This window comes from Ranitomeya variabilis, chromosome 2, assembly GCF_051348905.1.
Source record: "Ranitomeya variabilis isolate aRanVar5 chromosome 2, aRanVar5.hap1, whole genome shotgun sequence".
NCBI classification, from domain to species: domain Eukaryota; kingdom Metazoa; phylum Chordata; class Amphibia; order Anura; family Dendrobatidae; genus Ranitomeya; species Ranitomeya variabilis.
Genome location: NC_135233.1, coordinates 425,636,113 through 425,656,361, shown reverse-complemented (window position 1 = coordinate 425,656,361; position 20,249 = coordinate 425,636,113). Strand labels below are relative to the sequence as shown.

At 45.7% G+C, this 20,249-nt stretch overlaps 1 protein-coding gene across 1 annotated transcript in view; it reads right to left on the bottom strand.

Annotated features, from left to right (window-relative positions):
* The window catches only part of MYBPC3 (myosin binding protein C3), an 80,576-nt gene that overhangs the window by 29,921 nt on the left and 30,406 nt on the right, over nt 1-20,249 (bottom strand). The window contains exons 8-12 of the mRNA XM_077286760.1: nt 10,098-10,264; nt 7,698-7,830; nt 5,259-5,383; nt 4,569-4,674; nt 571-737 (exon numbers count right to left, since the gene is read on the bottom strand). Of these exons, the coding sequence (XP_077142875.1) occupies nt 571-737; nt 4,569-4,674; nt 5,259-5,383; nt 7,698-7,830; nt 10,098-10,264 (698 nt within the window). The remainder of the gene's footprint in view (nt 1-570; nt 738-4,568; nt 4,675-5,258; nt 5,384-7,697; nt 7,831-10,097; nt 10,265-20,249) is intronic.

Here is a 20,249-nt window from a genome sequence, read left to right as displayed (position 1 = left end):
GCTTTTGTTTTTTATGTCTTTATTCTTAAAGGAGGGAAAAGAGGAGGGTTCACGCCTTTATATTTCTTTATTCTTTTACTATTTTTCAAATTTTAGCTTTTTTTTGTATTTTATTTTCAACATATTTTAGTATATAAATCTAAAATCATTGTTTCCAGGAGTATGTCAGCAATGGGGGCCTTAAGTTGTGTGTTTAGAGGGGTTGTCTGGAGATGGAAAAATGCCCTTTTAACCCATTCCCCTGAACATAGGTGATAACATGTACAATGCTGTCCAGTCTCTTTCACCTACATGACCATGAAAGGGCCCAAATGAGACCCTTTAGCCCTGTGTGACCAGTGATGCACTGACACACGTGGGAGGCAGTGACGGCTTCCTGTTAGTACAGCTATAGCAATGCATCACTGCTTTCTGAAAACATGAAAAACCCATCCCTTTAAATACAGAGTATCAGTCTACGGCCAGCTCCTGGGCTCCCTCTAGTGGTGGCTGCAGGCCATGTGGTCGTTATATATCGATGCTGCTTGGAGCCACAATCTTGAGATTTCTAACGGTCACCAATGTACTTGCCTTGTACCATCAGCTCCGCCACTGACTCTCCTCCGTTGGTCTTCACGGTGTAATTACCGCTGTCTTCCACAGTCGTCTCGTTAATGATGAGAAAATACTTCTTCCCATCCTTCTTGAAGCGATACTTAAAGGTTTCCTCTCTGGTCAGTTCTACTCCATCCTTCTCCCTATAGGAAATAAGAAGCAGCCATAAAACAAGAGCATCTCATTCATGGGACACCCTACAAGTCATGGAGCTCCAGGGGCCCCACTGGGTGCCATTTATAACACTGGAGTCTTCTTCTGAAGCCTCTGCAGTAACATTTGATATACTGCATATAAACCCATGTAACATCCTATCTAGATGTCATAAAAGGCATCGTTTTGCTTCCATTAGCCAGGCATTTGTCCGTGCGATACCTTTTCTGCTATTTTTGCAAAACTTTACATTTACTATGGCAGGTGGCAATTAAAACTAAGGGCTTTAAAAAAAAAAAAAAAATTCCAATAATAAATAAAATACTATAAAAAAAATATTATATATTATTATATTTCTTGTCACAGAAAAACCTATATATATATATATATATATATATATATATATATATATATATATATATATATATATATATATATATATATATATATATATAGGCACTCAGCGACAACTAAGAAAAAAATACTTTTTAGATTTATTAATTCAGCCTGTAACTAATATTCTTACTATCACACATCCTCCGTTTCTATCCATGATCTGTGCATTATTCTGACACCAGGCGGGTGGTCTTTTCTCTAGTGAACATAAAAAAATACAAAAAGAAGGCTAAAAAATGATCATGTAGCAAATTAGTTTGCACGTGACTGTCTTTACAGAAAGGATATTGCAACATTAGAGCAAAGATAAGTGAAAAAGTAGAACCTAAAAATCCCCAATATAAGAAAAACAACAAAACACGTATTGCCTCTAGAAACAGCGCCACTCCTGTCCACAGGCTGTGTCCGGTAATGCAACTCAACATCTAAAATGCGCTGCTACATCCGACACGACCCATGGACAAGAGTGGACGACATAGTTTTAGCTAATCTTACACCACCCCTTTAAGAATGTCAGTAACACGCTGCTGTTGGCGGATCTGTTGTTTTTGTTACGCTGCAGCCTAGTTAGTTAATACCTGAATACACATTGTAAGTAGTAAATGTTCCTATGCTTATAATGTGTGATAATGGGCCTGGGCTAATCGGTGTCTTTACATAGTCCATAGTTAGGACGCCTGCTTGTCTATGGTTTCCAGATAGTAATACAATTGTCCGAATTTATCAAGTGGTTTTTCCAAAAAGTCCACAAAAAAATTGCAAACTGGGCAAAATTTTCCATTTTTGCACCATGCGCTCCTAAAGGTGAATGGGAAATGTGGACGTCAGTTTTGCTTGTGGCTGCATGGCCATTATTTGTGCCTAATTTAATAAGGTGGTGCACAATATTTGATCATTTTGGTGCATCTTAAGACATTACACTTCTCTCTAGAAATGTTACTCCGAGTGGAGCAAATTTTCAAGTTTTTGTACGACATTTTTTTAAAAAGTCTTAAGTCATAAATATGGGAAAATTCAAAATAAAAGTGATAGACGTGGTATAAAATGCTTTAACACTGGCGCATGTAATGCATCCTTTCCCCTGCGGAGGCGCTGTAGCAGGAGTGGACACCGGTTGCCTAGATCTGCAGAGGATTGCTTGGGACCTCGGCTGTTCCACACCCTGGGATTAACTGATTTTCCACTGATCCCAAAGTAAAAAAAACATCTTGACGTCTTACAGGTTTATGTTGTGTTGAGTTGCTGACGCTGTAAAATTTAGAAAAGGGTCTCGACATTTCCAGGAAAAAACAGTTCAAAGTGGGAGAAGTATCCGATTTCAGGGTGGGTGACAGACTGATGCCCGGGGGGCTCTCGCAGCTCGCAGACCTCCAGGCAAGGTGCCTTTCAGACTCATTTTGCTGACAAGGTTTCTTCCTTTACTTCTCCGAGCCTGCGCTAATGGAAGACGCTTTCTGGCAGCTGTGACCTGACATAATTAAGACGACATCCCGATGTGTGCGGAGGAGCGCATGGGTCCCTGCGGCGAGGGGCTATTTAAAATGCTGAAACCTATACTCTGTTATAATTATCAGGGGCCGCAGGAACGGTGCAAAAGAGTTTGTTAAAATGCCAACACTTCTTCGGAGAGGTGTAAGACTCGCTTCCTGGCATGTGAGCGCTACTTCTCCGTGTAACAGCAAACTACCATGGTGGCCAAACTCATAATTAAAAAGACAGGGTGTAAACACGTACCGAGGCCAAAGGTTCCTGTTGCAACGTAGCAGAGGGTCAAGAGGACAGAATTCCTGGCCGGAGGCTGACATCATATCAGAGTACGTCTTACCTTCTCCAAAATAGGACACCCCCCCAATGTATATTTATACCATTCCCCCTATAGCATAATACTCCCCATTACATGTCATTATTTTGATAAAGAGAGCAAAGTCACTTTCTCCTGCAAGAACAGCTCCCTCACCCTCTGCTGCCATCATTCCCGCACTATCGCTACCTCCTCTCAATCTTTTCTTCCTTGTTTTTTTCCAATAAACATTAATGATGATGCAGCAAGGCACAACAAAGCAGATGTGTCATTCTGTGGATACACCCGGCCCGTCCGTTCCCCCACTATGAAAGAAGAACCGTTTCGTACAAGCAGCCGCCTGGCCTGGAGGACTCGAGCTGTCCTTGTATTACAAGCATGGCTGCATCCTTTCTTATCAAATTCAGCCATATGACAAGGGTGCTTGAAATAAGACCCAGGTCGATGGACTGATGTCCTGGAGGCTGCTCTTTACAAGGGGTTCCCAACCAATATGGGTTAGGCTTCTTTTACACTTCCTGGGTTTTTTGCGGCCCATTATTGCGTGCTTTTTTTGCTGGCAGTATCACCACAATTTTCAAGGTCTGCCACAATATCGGACCGCAAAAAACTTGCGGATCGCTGTTTTTCAGGTTCCCAATACTATAACAAAAGTATTGGAAAAAAAAAAAACGGCGGCCCGCAAAACCGGAAGTCACGGCACATTGATTTACAATGGGGCCGTGTCCGTAAGCCGAGAAATATATAGAGCAGGCTCAAGATTTTTTCATGGCCGTAAATACGGCCCTCGCGGCCTTACAGCGTACGGTGATCCTACGAATTTTTGCAGCCCCATAGAAATGCATTGGGGCTGTAAAAATGGGCCAAAAAAACACAGCAAGTGTAAAACCAGCCTTAAATGGGTAAAATTGCAAAGTGCTCATAAATACAAGCAATTGACATCTCATTGAAAATCCTCTCTGTTTGCAAACATTTGTTTTAAATCTATAAGGTACAGCTTGTTGCTCTTTTACAAGCTCTTTTTTCTGTAAACCTTGCAAGCGCTGCTCTGAACCCGGAGTCCCCCTGCGCTCCTCTGATTCTACATAGGTAAAGCTGCCTCTACTTGCAACATGGAAGTGTGCACGGTTCAGGCCATGTCACTGGACCAAGCTGTCCATCATCAGCGCACCGCCCCCGGCAAACGGGAAGTTGGGAGGATGGGGAGCGGGTGCACTCCTCAAGAAAGAAGATTAGATAATGCCTTTCAGAAAATATTGATGTCGATTTTGTCAGAATTCAGCTGTAACACGGTTTGAAATGTCATGGTGATATCATAGGTCCGGAAAATTTGTGCAGTTTGGCATTTTTATGCCTGTCCTGGCCAGCTCAGCAGAGGTGGGATGGAGCTAAGCCAGGAGGAGATGGGTGTAGCTGATAAACTAATCGTATTTCATGCCACAAAAGTACAGTAAATTACCACCGAAATGTCCTGCAGCCCCCGACCGGAAGCCGGGACATGCACTCACCTCTTCTCGAGTTTGGCTCATCCTAATTCAGAATGGTGCGGACAACGCAGTGTTGGTGTATCGGGCCACAGACATACATATGTATCCTCATCACACTATGGTCCACAGTCACTTACCACTTCACCTGCGCTCCTTCCTCTGACACCTCACATTCGAACTCCACTCTTTCTCCGACCATCACCGCTTGATCTTCCAGGGAACGCAGGATCAGCACCGGCGGCTCTGTACGAGAACACGGGACATTGCATTATTCAATCATGAATGAGTTGATTTTGTGTGGAAAGTGACCTGTGCACTCGTGATTACATTGCACTGTGAAAACCATGCAATTTGCTAAAATCCTTAGGAAGAAGAACCTGTTTCCAAAAACGGGGCAGGTTTAGACCACGCAATGCATATGATTAGGTGGAGCGACACGTTATGCTGTAGACTGTAATAGAAGGGGCTGCATGTAACACAACGTACAAACGAAAAAAGTCTTAATGCAATGTGGACACATCTGACACCTTCCATCTCATGCAACAAACGATCACAAGTGACTGTGCAAAGTCTCGCACCTTTGCTAAATATCTCTCAATCTTTTTGCTGTTTTTAACCTATTTTTAGGAACCTGTTCCTTTGTGTCATGGCAAAATAGCTCCTGCTGTTACATGGAAACCATCAGCATGGTGATATTGATGGATAGGAGACGTTGGTATGCACAATATTGCGCTGCTCTGAATGTCTTTGGAAACACAACCCCCGGATCATTACCACGGATGACGTTGATCACCCCGGGGCTGGCGGACTTTATGTGACATACAAACCTCTGACGAAGAGCTCCGTGAAGCACTTCTCCTCTCCTATCACACACGTGTATGCCGCGTCATCCGCCAGCGAACAGTTGTTAATGGTCAAAATCCTTTTATTCCCGATGCTCTCAAAGATGTATCTGAGAAATAAAAATGAGAACGTGAACATCACGAAGGGCTAACAGGTTAGGTCTATGCAATTCCTGGCTGCTGCTGCCGCGTGCCTTCACATATCGGGCGGTGACACTAAAGGAGATGCACAAAATTACAAAAAAAAGTATTTTTTTCAAGAAATAGCGCCTCTATGGGCTATGCTTGGTATTGCAGCCCATCCGTATGAGCTGCAGAACTGCACATTGCCCAGTTTATCAGGGCAAGGTGTGGGGGTTGAATGGTTAAAAAACTAAATAAAAGAAGTACCCCGCCAGTCTTTACTTCCTACTACAGCAATAATGGCCTCACACAGGATCATGTGACCAGTGAGGCCAATCACAGGCTGAGGTGGATGACCACTGCAGCCAGTGATTGGCTATGAAGTCATTTCCTGTGTGCTGAGAGGGAATAGGAAGCAGAGACCGGCAGGGGACCTGTCAAATAGAGAGCCAGGGGAATCAATAAGACAAGTATCACTTCTTTTTTGTCAAAATAGAGAATCCCTTTAATTGCACTGTGAAATACCCAATACCCATGCCTCCTCAGGCATCAGGGCCGCTCCTTTTACACCCCCAGGGCTTCATGGTATAAAAAAGGGTCGACAGTGCGGTATTATAGATGGGTGGTCAGAGTATAGATTAGCATATGGGGCTCTGGGCTAATCAATAATATGGCTGGGCATGTGGCTGTGTGCTGGTTGCTAATGGGAAGCGCCAGCTAGCCACCTTGCCTTGGCCATGTACATACGGGTGTGACCATGACTATAGACGAGTCGGTCGCAGGGATTTTCAGCTTCTCTCTCCTCCGCCTCAGACGGGTTTACGTGAAGCACTTCGGCAGATAATTAGGGATGGCACGGGTATGTAGCGCTGGGTAAAATTAAATTGGTGACAAGTAGTGATAAAGAACCGGCTGACGTCTCCAGACTGAGGACAATCACACATCCTCCTCTTCACACCGTTCCCTTTAACCTTGAGAAAGGACCGAGATTCCTTATTTCGGACTAATCTGTCTTACATAAAAGGAGGATGTCATAAAGAAAAAGGAGCATATGCTTGGCTTTAATAGCGCCACACTGCGGTTCCCCTGCACGGTGGAGGACCGGCCAAAACTGCAAGGAAAGACTGTGCAGCAGTTAATTCTCAGGATCTGTGTAGGCTCCTGAACTTAAAGCATGTAATTTTTTTTGATGGCATACTGCTACAAAGGTGCAGTTTTTGCTACAGCAGCTCCTATTGAAGTGAATGTAATCTGAGCTGCAGTACCAAGAGTGGCCACGGCACAGTGTGGCGCTGTGCCGTTCCACGGTGGGCAGCTGCAAGTGACAGCAAACCGTACAGACATATGGAGGCAAATGAGTGCATGCACTTGTAGAAAATATTTGTGCACACACATGCACTCACACATCCCAGTATATGGAGACGAGATAGAACAGGACGTGAATCAGTAAGAATAGAGGCAGGTGCTGTGCTAGGATCCTGCAGATTTAGCCCTCGCTGACTTGATAGGATCTCACGATACAGACGTCTGACACACGGACATCTTGAGAATATGTTGGAGAACTTACTTGCTGAAGGATCAGTAACCGATTCAGATCAATCCATCAAGGCGCAAAGGAAGATGGCCAATAATAGAGGGAAGAAGGAGAGAAGACGATATGTGGGTTAAAAATTCTAGGACTGGTCATGTCATGCGTCCCATCAATTATTACACACAGATGAGATTATAGCTATATAACTGACAGATATTTTCTCCCCATAATCAGGTCCTATTCTTGGTTTTTGGTGGGAAGTGGGCTTGTACTACTCGACCCGTCTCCCCATAATCAGATCCTATTCTTGATTTTTGGTGGGAACTGGGCTTGTACTACTCGACCCGTCGCCCCATAATCAGGTCCTATTCTTGATTTTTGGTGGGAAGTTGGCTTGTACTACTTGGCCCGTCTCCCCATAATCAGGTCCTATTCATGATTTTCGGTGGGAAGTTGGCTTGTACTACTTGGCCCGTCTCCCCATAATCAGGTCCTATTCTTGATTTTCGGTGGGAAGTGGGCTTGTACTACTTGGCCCGTCTCCCCATAATCAGGTCCTATTCATGATTTTCTGTGGGAAGTGGCCTTGTACTACTCGGCCGGTCTCCCCATAATCAGGTCCTATTCATGATTTTCTGTGGGAAGTGGCCTTGTACTACTCGGCCCATCTCCCCATAATCAGGTCCTATTCATGATTTTGGGTGGGAAGTGGACTTGTACTACTCGGCCCGTCTTCCCATAATCAGGTCCTATTCATAGGACCATCTCACCTTCCAGTAACGCGGAGCTCCTGACCGTTCTTCAGCCATTTCACCTCTGCGTCAGGATTTGCCACTTCTACGACCAGCTTCATCTTCTGGCCCTTGTCCACTTGGTATGCGGGATCCAGCTTCTTCAGGAAAGCTAAAAACATGGAGTGAACAAAAATTGTCAGTGACAGGTAAAGAATATCACAACCCAAAACAGCAATAATTTGTGAGCAGCCTGAGCGGCATCTGTCAAGGTCAGCAGGTGCAAGTCTTAACTAACTGTTCCAGTTTCAGCAGGAGGATCGGACGACGATTTCCTGTTGACAGATCCTTCCCGATTCTCTATCAATTTTCGTTTGTTGAGTTTTAATGTGGCGGATCCTCTGCCTGGAGGCATTTTACCTTCTTCTATTGAAATAAGGATGCATACCTAAGCCGGGCATGAATGTTTACGGAGGAGTCGGGAAAAATAGCTGTCGGTGAAACAAGTCTTCCACTTACTGCCATCACGTGTGAAGCCATAGATATCAGATTTTCAGTAAAGCTTTACAATCTGACAGGGATCATTTGCAAATTGGGAATAGAAAATCTGATCACTGGAAATGGATTTCTGTTGGAGTGATGTCATCGTGATCATGGAAGAAGAGTGATGTCATGCTCTGGTCATGTCTTCTTGTACCAGCAGGCACCTCTGTATTCACCCTGTGGGTGGCACTGGTGATGGACGGGGTGTCAGGGCCTGTATCTCTGGGTAGCGCAGACATTGTCCAGAGTGAGATACTAGTGTGGCTGGTACTTGTGGTACCAGTCAGGCAGAAACGATGTGTGCTGTCCAGGAGTTCAGCAGAAGTGGTTAATGGGGCAGAACCACATCTTACTTAAACTCCCACTATACCACTAGGAGTTGCTAGAAGTTCTGAGTAGTTTACCTCTGACATCTCTCGTTCTGATCTGTTCCTGATTCTCATGTGGCTTGATCATGACTTTGATTTGCTGTCCCACCAGGCTTTGACTTCGGCCTTTCTAACTTTTTTGTTTGTTTGTTTTTTCATGTGATTTGGTCCCGTGTTTGCCTTTCCCATTAGTGACCTCAATAGTTGACTATCTTTGCCTTAATTTCACTCCTATAGCCAGCAGCTACTCTGCGGACATAACCCAGGGGGCCCTGTTCTATATCCACATCCCTGTATAGGGGCATAAAATTAAAGGCCGGGGTCCCTTTGAGAGCTGATAGAAACAGCAGCTAGGACCACGTCTGCCTAAGGTTGTCTTTTTGAGCCATTGGCTTCAGACAGACAACTCTTGGATTCCAAAACTATGGTGCTAACTAAGAAAGTTATAAGGCCCCATTGTACTCGAGACGTTTCCTTGAAGTGGGAGAGTTATTGGGATCATTACCTTCGTTCTCCTCAACATTCCAGAGTTCGAAAAGGACTCAAGAACCGAAGGTTTTCCTGCATAGGACCAGACCCATAATAATCTGTGGTGCAAATAAAAGATACTGTCCTACATTCATGCAATTTGCAGTTTGGTGAAAGGCCGGGCGGGCGGTTACACTTGCACAATTCTAAACTTCTGTAGCTAAAACAACACAATCATGTAACAAACAAGCGGTTGTGAAATGTCGGATTATTTTTGGAATTTTGACATCAGCAAAGCAAATTACAATCACAGTAAACTAAAAAGGTCAGTTTCCATGAACTGGACACAATTTACTGCAAATTAAATTCTCCATTAATTGGCCGCCTGGATGTGGTGGTCCGTGGCACCTCATCACATCTGCACTAAATTTTTCTTTTTTTATTGGCTCTTGACCCCCATTTTTTAAAAAAGTCCGTATAGCTTAGAAGGAGATGTGGGGTCTCAAGGACCTGACACATTTACTGCAGTTTATCCCAGAAGACCATCATAAAGATCAGAAATCTGTGTGGATTTTATTTTCTGATCCATGTGCAGCATAAAAGATGAGAGGCGAGCTCTTCTTAATACATTGGGCGCATTTTACTAAATAAAGTTCACTTGTCATCCAGTTAGCATGTCACGGAGCAGCAGAAGCTGAGCAGATTGATATAAAGATTTGTTGGAAAGGATTCAGTATAACTTGTTCTTTACTCATTGAAAACACTGCTCATTCTGAGCTTAGAAGTCCAGTGGGCAGTCTTACTAAGAGACTGACAGTCTAGGTCCGCCCACTGGACTCCTAAGCCCAGAATGAAGTTTAAATTAATACAATAAATATTCTACTGAATCTATTTCTACAAGTTATGTGTAATCTGCTTAGCAAGTCCTCCGCTATAACATACAGCCAGCAGAATGGACATTTTCAGGGTTTACTTTAATCTGTGGCCATTGGACTTGATCGTCCATTTTTCACTTATCGTATACTTTAGGACGATTGTGTGCTAGACCTCCTCCTCTCACCTTCACTCTTCTTCTCCTCTTTCTTCATCTTCTTCAGACGTTTGAGGAGCCCCCGGAGATCGGTGATACCGTACTGGAAAGCGATCTTCTCATACTCGGAGGGAGGCGCTTTACGGAGGATCTCCCAAACATCGATGTCGGGTTCGGTCTCCTGCTTTGCCTCATTACTGTCAGGAGAGATGGTGTCAGTATACAGCTATGGACGCCTTCCAGCCTGGACCACAGGATGGTGGATGAAAACCTTGCGCTGGCTAATGAAGGCTGCACATGTCTGAGGGGGCATAGAGCGGGCTCCTATAACAGTAGGGCAGATATAGTGGGCTCCTATAACAGTAGGGCAGACATAGCGGCCTCCTATAACAGTAGGGCAGATATAGCGGGCTCCTATAACAGTAGGGCAGATATAGCGGGCTCCTATAACAGTAGGGCAGATATAGCGGGCTCCTATAACAGTAGAGCAGATATAGCGGGCTCCTATAACAGTAGGGCAGATATAGCGGCTCCTATAACAGTAGGGCAGATATAGCGGCCTCCTATAACAGTAGGGCAGATATAGCGGGCTCCTATAACAGTAGGGCAGGTATAGCGGGCTCCTATAACAGTAGGGCAGATATAGCGGGCTCCTATAACAGTAGGGCAGATATAGCGGGCTCCTATAACAGTAGGGCAGATATAGCGGGTTCCTATAACAGTAGAGCAGGTATAGCGGGCTCCTATAACAGTAGGGCAGATATAGCGGGCTCCTATAACAGTAGGGCAGATAGAGCGGGCTCCTATAACAGTAGGGCAGATATAGCGGGCTCCTATAACAGTAGGGAAGATATAGCGGCCTCCTATAACAGTAGGGCAGATATAGCGGGCTCCTATAACAGTAGGGCAGATATAGCGGGCTCCTATAACAGTAGGGCAGATATAGCGGCCTCCTATAACAGTAGGGCAGATATAGCGGGTTCCTATAACAGTAGGGCAGATATAGCGGCCTCCTATAACAGTAGGGCAGATATAGCGGCCTCCTATAACAGTAGGGCAGATATAGCGGGTTCCTATAACAGTAGGGCAGATATAGCGGGCTCCTATAACAGTAGGGCAGATATAGCGGGCTCCTATAACAGTAGGGCAGATATAGCGGCCTCCTATAACAGTAGGGCAGATATAGCGGCTCCTATAACAGTAGGGCAGATATAGCGGCCTCCTATAACAGTAGGGCAGATATAGCGGGCTCCTATAACAGTAGGGCAGGTATAGCGGGCTCCTATAACAGTAGGGCAGATATAGCGGGCTCCTATAACAGTAGGGCAGATATAGCGGCCTCCTATAACAGTAGGGCAGATATAGCGGCCTCCTATAACAGTAGGGCAGATATAGCGGCCTCCTATAACAGTAGAGCAGATATAGCGGGTTCCTATAACAGTAGGGCAGGTATAGCGGGCTCCTATAACAGTAGGGCAGATATAGCGGGCTCCTATAACAGTAGGGCAGATATAGCGGGCTCCTATAACAGTAGGGCAGATATAGCGGGCTCCTATAACAGTAGGGCAGATATAGCGGCCTCCTATAACAGTAGGGCAGATATAGCGGCCTCCTATAACAGTAGGGCAGATATAGCGGCCTCCTATAACAGTAGGGCAGATATAGCGGCCTCCTATAACAGTAGGGCAGATATAGCGGCCTCCTATAACAGTAGGGCAGATATAGCGGGTTCCTATAACAGTAGGGCAGATATAGCGGGCTCCTATAACAGTAGGGCAGATATAGCGGGCTCCTATAACAGTAGGGCAGATATAGCGGCCTCCTATAACAGTAGGGCAGATATAGCGGCCTCCTATAACAGTAGGGCAGATATAGCGGCCTCCTATAACAGTAGGGCAGATATAGCGGCCTCCTATAACAGTAGGGCAGATATAGCGGCCTCCTATAACAGTAGGGCAGATATAGCGGGTTCCTATAACAGTAGGGCAGATATAGCGGGCTCCTATAACAGTAGAGCAGATATAGCGGGTTCCTATAACAGTAGGGCAGATATAGCGGGCTCCTATAACAGTAGGGCAGATATAGCGGGCTCCTATAACAGTAGGGCAGATATAGCGGGCTCCTATAACAGTAGGGCAGATATAGCGGGCTCCTATAACAGTAGGGCAGATAGAGCGGGCTCCTATAACAGTAGGGCAGATATAGCGGGCTCCTATAACAGTAGGGCAGATAGAGCGGGCTCCTATAACAGTAGGGCAGATATAGCGGGCTCCTATAACAGTAGGGCAGATATAGCGGGCTCCTATAACAGTAGGGCAGATATAGCGGGCTCCTATAACAGTAGGGCAGATAGAGCGGGCTCCTATAACAGTAGGGCAGATATAGCGGGCTCCTATAACAGTAGGGCAGATATAGCGGGTTCCTATAACAGTAGAGCAGGTATAGCGGGCTCCTATAACAGTAGGGCAGATATAGCGGGTTCCTATAACAGTAGAGCAGGTATAGCGGGCTCCTATAACAGTAGGGCAGATATAGCGGGTTCCTATAACAGTAGAGCAGGTATAGCGGGCTCCTATAACAGTAGGGCAGATATAGCGGGCTCCTATAACAGTAGGGCAGATAGAGCGGGTTCCTGCTCCTCGATTATTATAATAGTGTGGCCCTCTGGGACATGTGATGCTCATTGCATTATTTAGTAAAAAGTTTGAGAGCTTTTATACCTGGCCAATTTATCGTGGAGTCTAAAACTACTTTAATAAGTTCGCCAGGACTAGAAAAACATGGCTGCCTTCTTTTAAAACTAGCGCCACCCTGTCTACAGGTTGTGTCTGGTGTTGCAGCTCAGGACTATTGAAGTAAATGGTGCAAAGTTGCAATACCAGTCACAACCTGCAGACAGGGGTGACGCTGTTTTTTGGATAAAGGCAGCCATGTTTTTCCAATCCCACGCAACCCCTTTAACTCTCTCACGTCAGGAGTGTATTGATCATATTTCTAGACGTTCTTTTTTATGATTGGTCACTGTGGATTGTACAGTTAAGAGAGTTGGATTAAGGGTATGTGCACACGTTCAGGTTTTTTCGCATTTTTTTCTTGTTTTTCGCGATAAAAACGCTATAAAAACTCATTGAAAACGCATACATTATGCATCCTATCATTTAGAATGCATTCTGCATGTTTTGTGCACATGGTGTGTTTTTTTCTGCGAAAAAAAACATCGCTGTAAAAAAAAGCAGCATGTTCATTAATTTTGCGGATTTTCCGCAATTCTATGCATTTGGAAAAAAAACGCACAATAAACGCACAAAAAACGCGTCAAAAACGCATGAAAAAACGCAAAAAAAACGCATGCGGATTTCTGGCATAAATGTCCGGTTTTTGTCAGGAAAATTTCTGCAAGAAATCCTGACGTGTGCACATACCCTAAGACTGATCACTAGTAATGAAAATAATTAATTGTTGAAATTACATATTCAGGTGATTTAAAGGGAATTTAACAAAATAATTTTTAAAGTTTTTTGTCAATTTTCCATATCACAATCTATTTATAATATTAGACTCACACTTCCTGTAATGTACACGTGACTTTTCAGCAGTCTCATTATCAAAACAGACAGGACTGCAACACCTGATAACATCTCTATATATAGATCACCTCCTCCTCCTGTACAATGACTGATGACACCTCTAAATACAGTAGATAACACAGGATCCACCATTCACAATAGGTCACAGCTCACTTCCTTCTCCTGTACAATGACTGATAACACCTCTATATACAGTAGATAACACAGGATCCACCATTCACAATAGGTGATGTCACAGCTCACCTCCTCCTCCTGTACAATGACTGATGACACCTCTATATACAGTAGATAACACAGGATCCACCATTCACAATAGGTCACAGCTCACTTCCTTCTCCTGTACAATGACTGATAACACCTCTATATACAGTAGATAACACAGGATCCACCATTCACAATAGGTGATGTCACAGCTCACCTCCTCCTCCTGTACAATGACTGATAACACCTCTATATACAGTAGATAACACAGGATCCACCATTCACAATAGGTGATGTCATAGCTCACCTCCTCCTCCTGTACAATGACCGATAACACCTCTATATACAGTAGATAACACAGGATCCACCATTCACTATAGGTGATGTCACAGCTCACCTCCTCCTCCTCCTGTACAATGACTGATAACACCTCTATATACAGTAGATAACACAGGATCCACCATTCACAATAGGTGATGTCACAGCTCACCTCCTCCTCCTGTACAATGACTGATAACACCTCTATATACAGTAGATAACACAGGATCCACCATTCACAATAGGCGATGTCACAGCTCACCTCCTCCTCCTGTACAATGACTGATAACACCTCTATATACAGTAGATAACACAGGATCCACCATTCACTATAGGTGATGTCACAGCTCACCTCCTCCTCCTCCTGTACAATGACTGATAACACCTCTATATATAGTAGATAACACAGGATCCACCAGTCACAATAGGTGATGTCACAGCTCACCTCCTCCTCCTCCTCCTGTACAATGACTGATAACACCTCTATATACAATAGATAACACAGGATCCACCATTCACAATAGATGATGTCACAGCTCACCTCCTCCTCCTGTACAATGACTGATAACACCTCTATATACAATAGATAACACAGGATCCACCATTCACAATAGATGATGTCACAGCTCACCTCCTCCTCCTCCTGTACAATGACTGATAACACCTCTATATATATATAGTAGATAACACAGGATCCACCATTCACAATAGGTGATGTCACAGCTCACCTCCTCCTGTACAATGACTGATAACACCTCTATATATAGTAGATAACACAGGATCCACATTCACTATGATCACAGCTCACCTCCTCCTCCTGTACAATGACTGATAACACCTCTATATACAGTAGATAACGCAGGATCCACCATTCACACTAGGTGATGTCACAGCTCACCTCCCCCTCCTGTACAATGACTGATAACACCTCTATATACAGTAGATAACACAAGATCCACCATTCACACTAGGTGATGTCACAGCTCACCTCCCCCTCCTGTACAATGACTGATACACCTCTATATACAGTAGATAACACAGAATCCACCATTCACACTAGGTGATGTCACAGCTCACCTCCTCCTCCTCCTGTACAATGACTGATAACTCCTTTATATACAGATGAATACACAGGACCCACCATTCACTATGTTCACAGCTCACCTCCTCCTCCTCCTCCTCCTTAGTGCAAAAGCGTGTAAAGGCCCCGTCTCACATAGCGAGATCGCTAGCGAGATCGCTGCTGAGTCACAAGTTTTGTGACGCAACAGCGACCTCCATAGCGATCTCGCTATGTGTGACACGTACCAGCGATCAGGCCCCTGCTGCGAGATCGCTGGTCGTGTCGGAATGGCCTGGACCTTTTTTTGGTCGTTGAGGCCCCGCTGACATCGCTGAATCGGTGTGTGTGACACCGATCCAGCGATGTCTTCACTGGTAACCAGGGTAAACATCGGGTTACTAAGCGCAGGGCCGCGCTTAGTAACCCGATGTTTACCCTGGTTACCAGCGTAAATGTAAAAAAAAAACAAACAGTACATACTCGCCTTCTGATGTCCGTCAGGTCCCTTGCCGTCTGCTTCCTGCTCTCACTGACTCCCGGCCGTACAGTGAGAGCACAGCAGTGACGTCACCGCTGCACTCTGCTCTCACTGTACGGCCGGATCTCAGTCAGAGCAGGAAGCAGACGGCAAGGGACCTGGACACCGAAAGGCGAGTATGTACTGTTTGTTTTTTTTGGTAACCAGGGTAAACATCGGGTTACTAAGCGCGGCCCTGCGCTTAGTAACCCGATGTTTACCCTGGTTACCCGGGTGCTGCAGGGGGACTTCGGCATCGTTGAAGACAGTTTCAACGATGCCGAAGTCGTTCCCCTGATCGTTGGTCGCTGGGGAGAGCGGTCTGTGTGACAGCTCCCCAGCGACCACACAGCGACTTACCAACGATCACGGCCAGGTCATATCGCTGGTCGTGATCGTTGGTAAATCGCTTAAGGTACCTTCACACGAAGCGACGCTGCAGCGATAGCGACAACGATGTCGATCGCTGCAGCGTCGCTGTTTGGTCGCTGGAGAGCTGTCACACAGACCGCTCTCCAGCGATCAACTATGCCGAGGTCCCCTGGTAACCAGGGTAAACATCGGGTAACTAAGCGCAGGGCCGCGCTTAGTAACCCGATGTTTACCCTGGTTACCAGCGTAAAATCTAAAAAAAACAAACAGCACATACTTACATTCACGTCCCCCTGCGTCCACTTCCTGACTGACTGAGCGCCGTACAGTGAGAGCAGAGCGGTGACGTCACCGCTGTGCTGCTTTCACTTTCACTTTGCGGCGCTGAGTCAGAGGAGGAAGCAGACTGCAGGGGACGCAATGTGAGTATGTGCTGTTTGTTTTTTTTACATTTTACGCTAGTAACCAGGGTAAACATCGGGTAACTAAGCGCGGCCCTGCGCTTAGTAACCCGATGTTTACCCTGGTTACCAGTGTAAAATATCGCTGGTATCGTTGCTTTTGCTTTCAAACACAACGATACACAGCGATCGGACGACCAAATAAAGTTCTGGACTTTATTCAGCGACCAGCGACATCACAGCAGGATCCTGATCGCTGCTGCGTGTCAAACGAAACGATATCGCTAGCGAGGACGCTGCAACGTCACGGATTGCTAGCGATATCGTTATAATGTCGTTTCGTGTGAAGGTACCTTAAGTGAGACGGGGCCTTAAGAAAATGCAGTCAACATAAAAGACCGATTAAATCAATAATACTTTCTCCCTCTGTGCATGTAATCTTATGGGATTAACTGCACAAATAGCAGGAAACAATGAGTTTTGGAGATTACTTTGTTGTGAGAATTAACCTCAACCCCCCCCCTTCAGACCTTCTCTCCTATTGTGGGACAGAGCAGCTGTTTCCTCATCTAGGGGGGGCATGTGGCCTGGTGCTGGGTGCAGAGGGGCTTAGATGGGAGTGGAGCAGCAGCCAGTTGTCTCACATAAAGTCGAGGGTCTCGCTACGAGCCTCCGCTTACTCCAACGATCCTTTTTTACAATGAAACAGAGCTTGGCCTTTGCTAGTAATCAGGAGACCACAAATAGACACACGTTGGTGCAGGTCGTGCTTTGGCCGCTGTTCAGATCAGTTATGAGCTGGTGCTTCGGTGAATATGACCCTGTAAATCGCAATCCGGACATGTGTTTACAGGGGATCATAACCCACCAGCACGTCACGTCGTTAAGGACAGTAAATCCTTTTCTAAAGAGAGGACTGAACACCGGTCAACAGGATCCTCCAGGATGCAACAATGTGGCACTAGATATAGGTGTAGATTTAGGAGGAAGCTCACCAAGTGTTCAGGACCCTTCCTGGAGTTTGCTGTGATTTGCATTCTTTTCCAGGACAAGGAGCAGGCAAGACCCTCAGACTATTTACGGTATACCCCCTCTTGTTTGGAGTATAAACTTCCATTAATATTCTCTGGCACTATTACATTCACTTTTGGACCTGCTACGGAGCGTGACCAGAAAGAGCACAACTGTCTCGAGCGGACCCATGCATGCATGCATCATGTGAACAGCTGTCAATGGGCATCATGTAATACTTTAATTACCCCTGTGGAGGCGCTGCAGGAGAATTAAGCGCCTGCTGAAGCCTACAGCTGATTGCCACAACACCCAGACAACTTTTTGAGGACCATTTTAGCAAAATATAAAAGGTCCAATGTAAGGAACCTTGGTAGACAATAACATCATGGCTGATAAACCACAGACCACATCTTGACCTTATGGGAAGACGTTGGTATGGATTGGGTCTTACCGATTTACGGAACGCAGGAAACTGCTGGACTTGCAAAGAGGCATTCAGAAAAGCATGCATCGGAGACAGCGCCCGCATCACCGGGGCAAGAGAGAGCAAGACACGTCAGTGCAAGGCAACCACCAGAAATCACCATCACTCGTAAGACAGAAAGGCAGACGTAATTTCTTCTCATGCCGTACAAAGAAAAAGTCTATGACATGCGGAGAGAGTGTGACAACCAGGAAAAAAGTGCAAAATCAAGAAGGCGTGCAAATCCTGGAGCAAAGCAGGTCAGAACAAGCAGGTGAAGGTTTGGATGTGGCTGTGACAGTAATCAAGGAGAACAAGGGTTTCATCATCGACAAAACTGGTGCAAAATTATTCTACTTCCATAGAAGGTTTCAGGAAAAAGCGTGGCTCCTACTTCTTCAACCACAGTTATTTTAGGAAGATCTGAAGGACCACAGTCAACTAATTCGCTAATGATCATGCCCAAGAAACCGATATTGTCTATTGAAGCCCGTCTACGGCTCCGTACATTAATGAGTCGTCACTCATAATGGAAATGTTGGCGTTTTCTGGGACATTAACATTCATGGCCTTTCTGTAGAGTAGGTCATTAGTATATGACCGGTTGGGTTCCCGGCAGATCAGCTGCATGACGAGGCCAGGTAACTTCCAGGCACAGAGGTGAGTGTCAGACCTGGCTACTCTTCTGTAAGGCCCTGGAGGCGGCACAACTAAGAGACTTCACAAACTATGGAAGGGTTCAAAACGTTCGGAAAATAAGTTTTTAAAAAAGGTTTCTGGTGTGTGACGCCAAGACATCATCAGACAGAACATCAGCATCTATGGACACATTTAGGGAATGGCGATGGTGTGGAGGGAGCGTGGAATCAGTGCAACCAGGGTGAATATAAAAGTCTAAAAAAACTCTTAAAGGGACACTGTCACCCCCTCCAGCCGTTATAAACTAAAAGAGCCACCTTGTGCAGCAGTAATGCTGCATTCTAACAAGGTGGCTCTTTTAGTTTTTGGTGCATGTATTCCCAAAATAAAGCGTTTTAGAACTTCTCCAAAATACCTGTCTTTCACCAGGGAGGCGGGTCCTCACCCCCCTGCTTGAAACGCCACACTGCCGTCACTCAAATCTTCAGGGGCGTCACCCCCATTGCGCAGTTTTCGCATGAAATCCGGCGCCTGCGCTGTGTAGTACTGTCTGGTGCAGGCACAGTGAGCTCCGGCCCTCTGACGTCACAGCCAGGCTTGCAGACTGCGCCTGTGCGGCCAGTGCAGCCACCCACCTTGTGAATCCCAGCCCCGCAGGGTGTTATGCATTATGCAGAGTGCGGGGCTGGGATTCACAAGCAGGGCGGCCGCACAGGCGCAGTCTGCAAGACTGCATCGGAGGTCAGACGGCCAGAGCTCACTGCACCTGCACCAGACAGTACTACACAGCGCAGGCGCCAGATTTCATGCGAAAACAGCGCGATGGGGGCGGCGCCCGGCGCCCCTGAAGATTTGAGTGACGGCAGTGTGGCGTTTCAAGCAGGGGGGTGAGGACCTGCCTCCCTGGTGAAAGACAGGTATTTTGGAGAAGTTATAAAACGCTTTATTTTGGGAATACATGCACCAAAAACTAAAAGAGCCACCTTGTTAGAATGCAGCATTACTGCTGCACAAGGTGGCTCTTTTAGTTTATAACGGCTGGAGGGGGAGACAGTGTCCCTTTAAGAACAGAATATTTCCGTTTTGCACTTATCCCGCTGCCGTAACGTGATGATTTGGGGGTCTCCGTTCTTGGGTGAGATCGACGAGGTTGTGATCAGACATCGCTCATGGTCCCACTCCTCCTAAATCGTTTTGTCTTTTCTACATCACTTGGACAGTAATTTCTGTCGCTTTTTCCGCCCTTGCGGTGAGCTCCGGTCTCTGCTGCTCTGTAGGAGGTGGAAGTCACTGACGTAACACAAATTCTCCATGGATTGCGGTCACTGCAGCGTATGTGGGCAACGTCAGAATTTACAGGTGTTATCAAGGGTTGTTAAAAGGTCCCAGGTTACCAACAAACAGTGGAGGCAGCCATCGTGTCCTATATGTTTAGTTTGCTATGTATTGGACAATTTCACTCAAATTAGAGCAGTGGCACCCACTGAAATCCCAATTATTCCACAAAGTGCCCTAGAAAAGCTTAATCAGTCCCCGGTTGTGGCGCCATCAAATGTCTGAGAGGTGACGCTACACATATCCGGCATTATTCCAGGTCTGGCACTTTG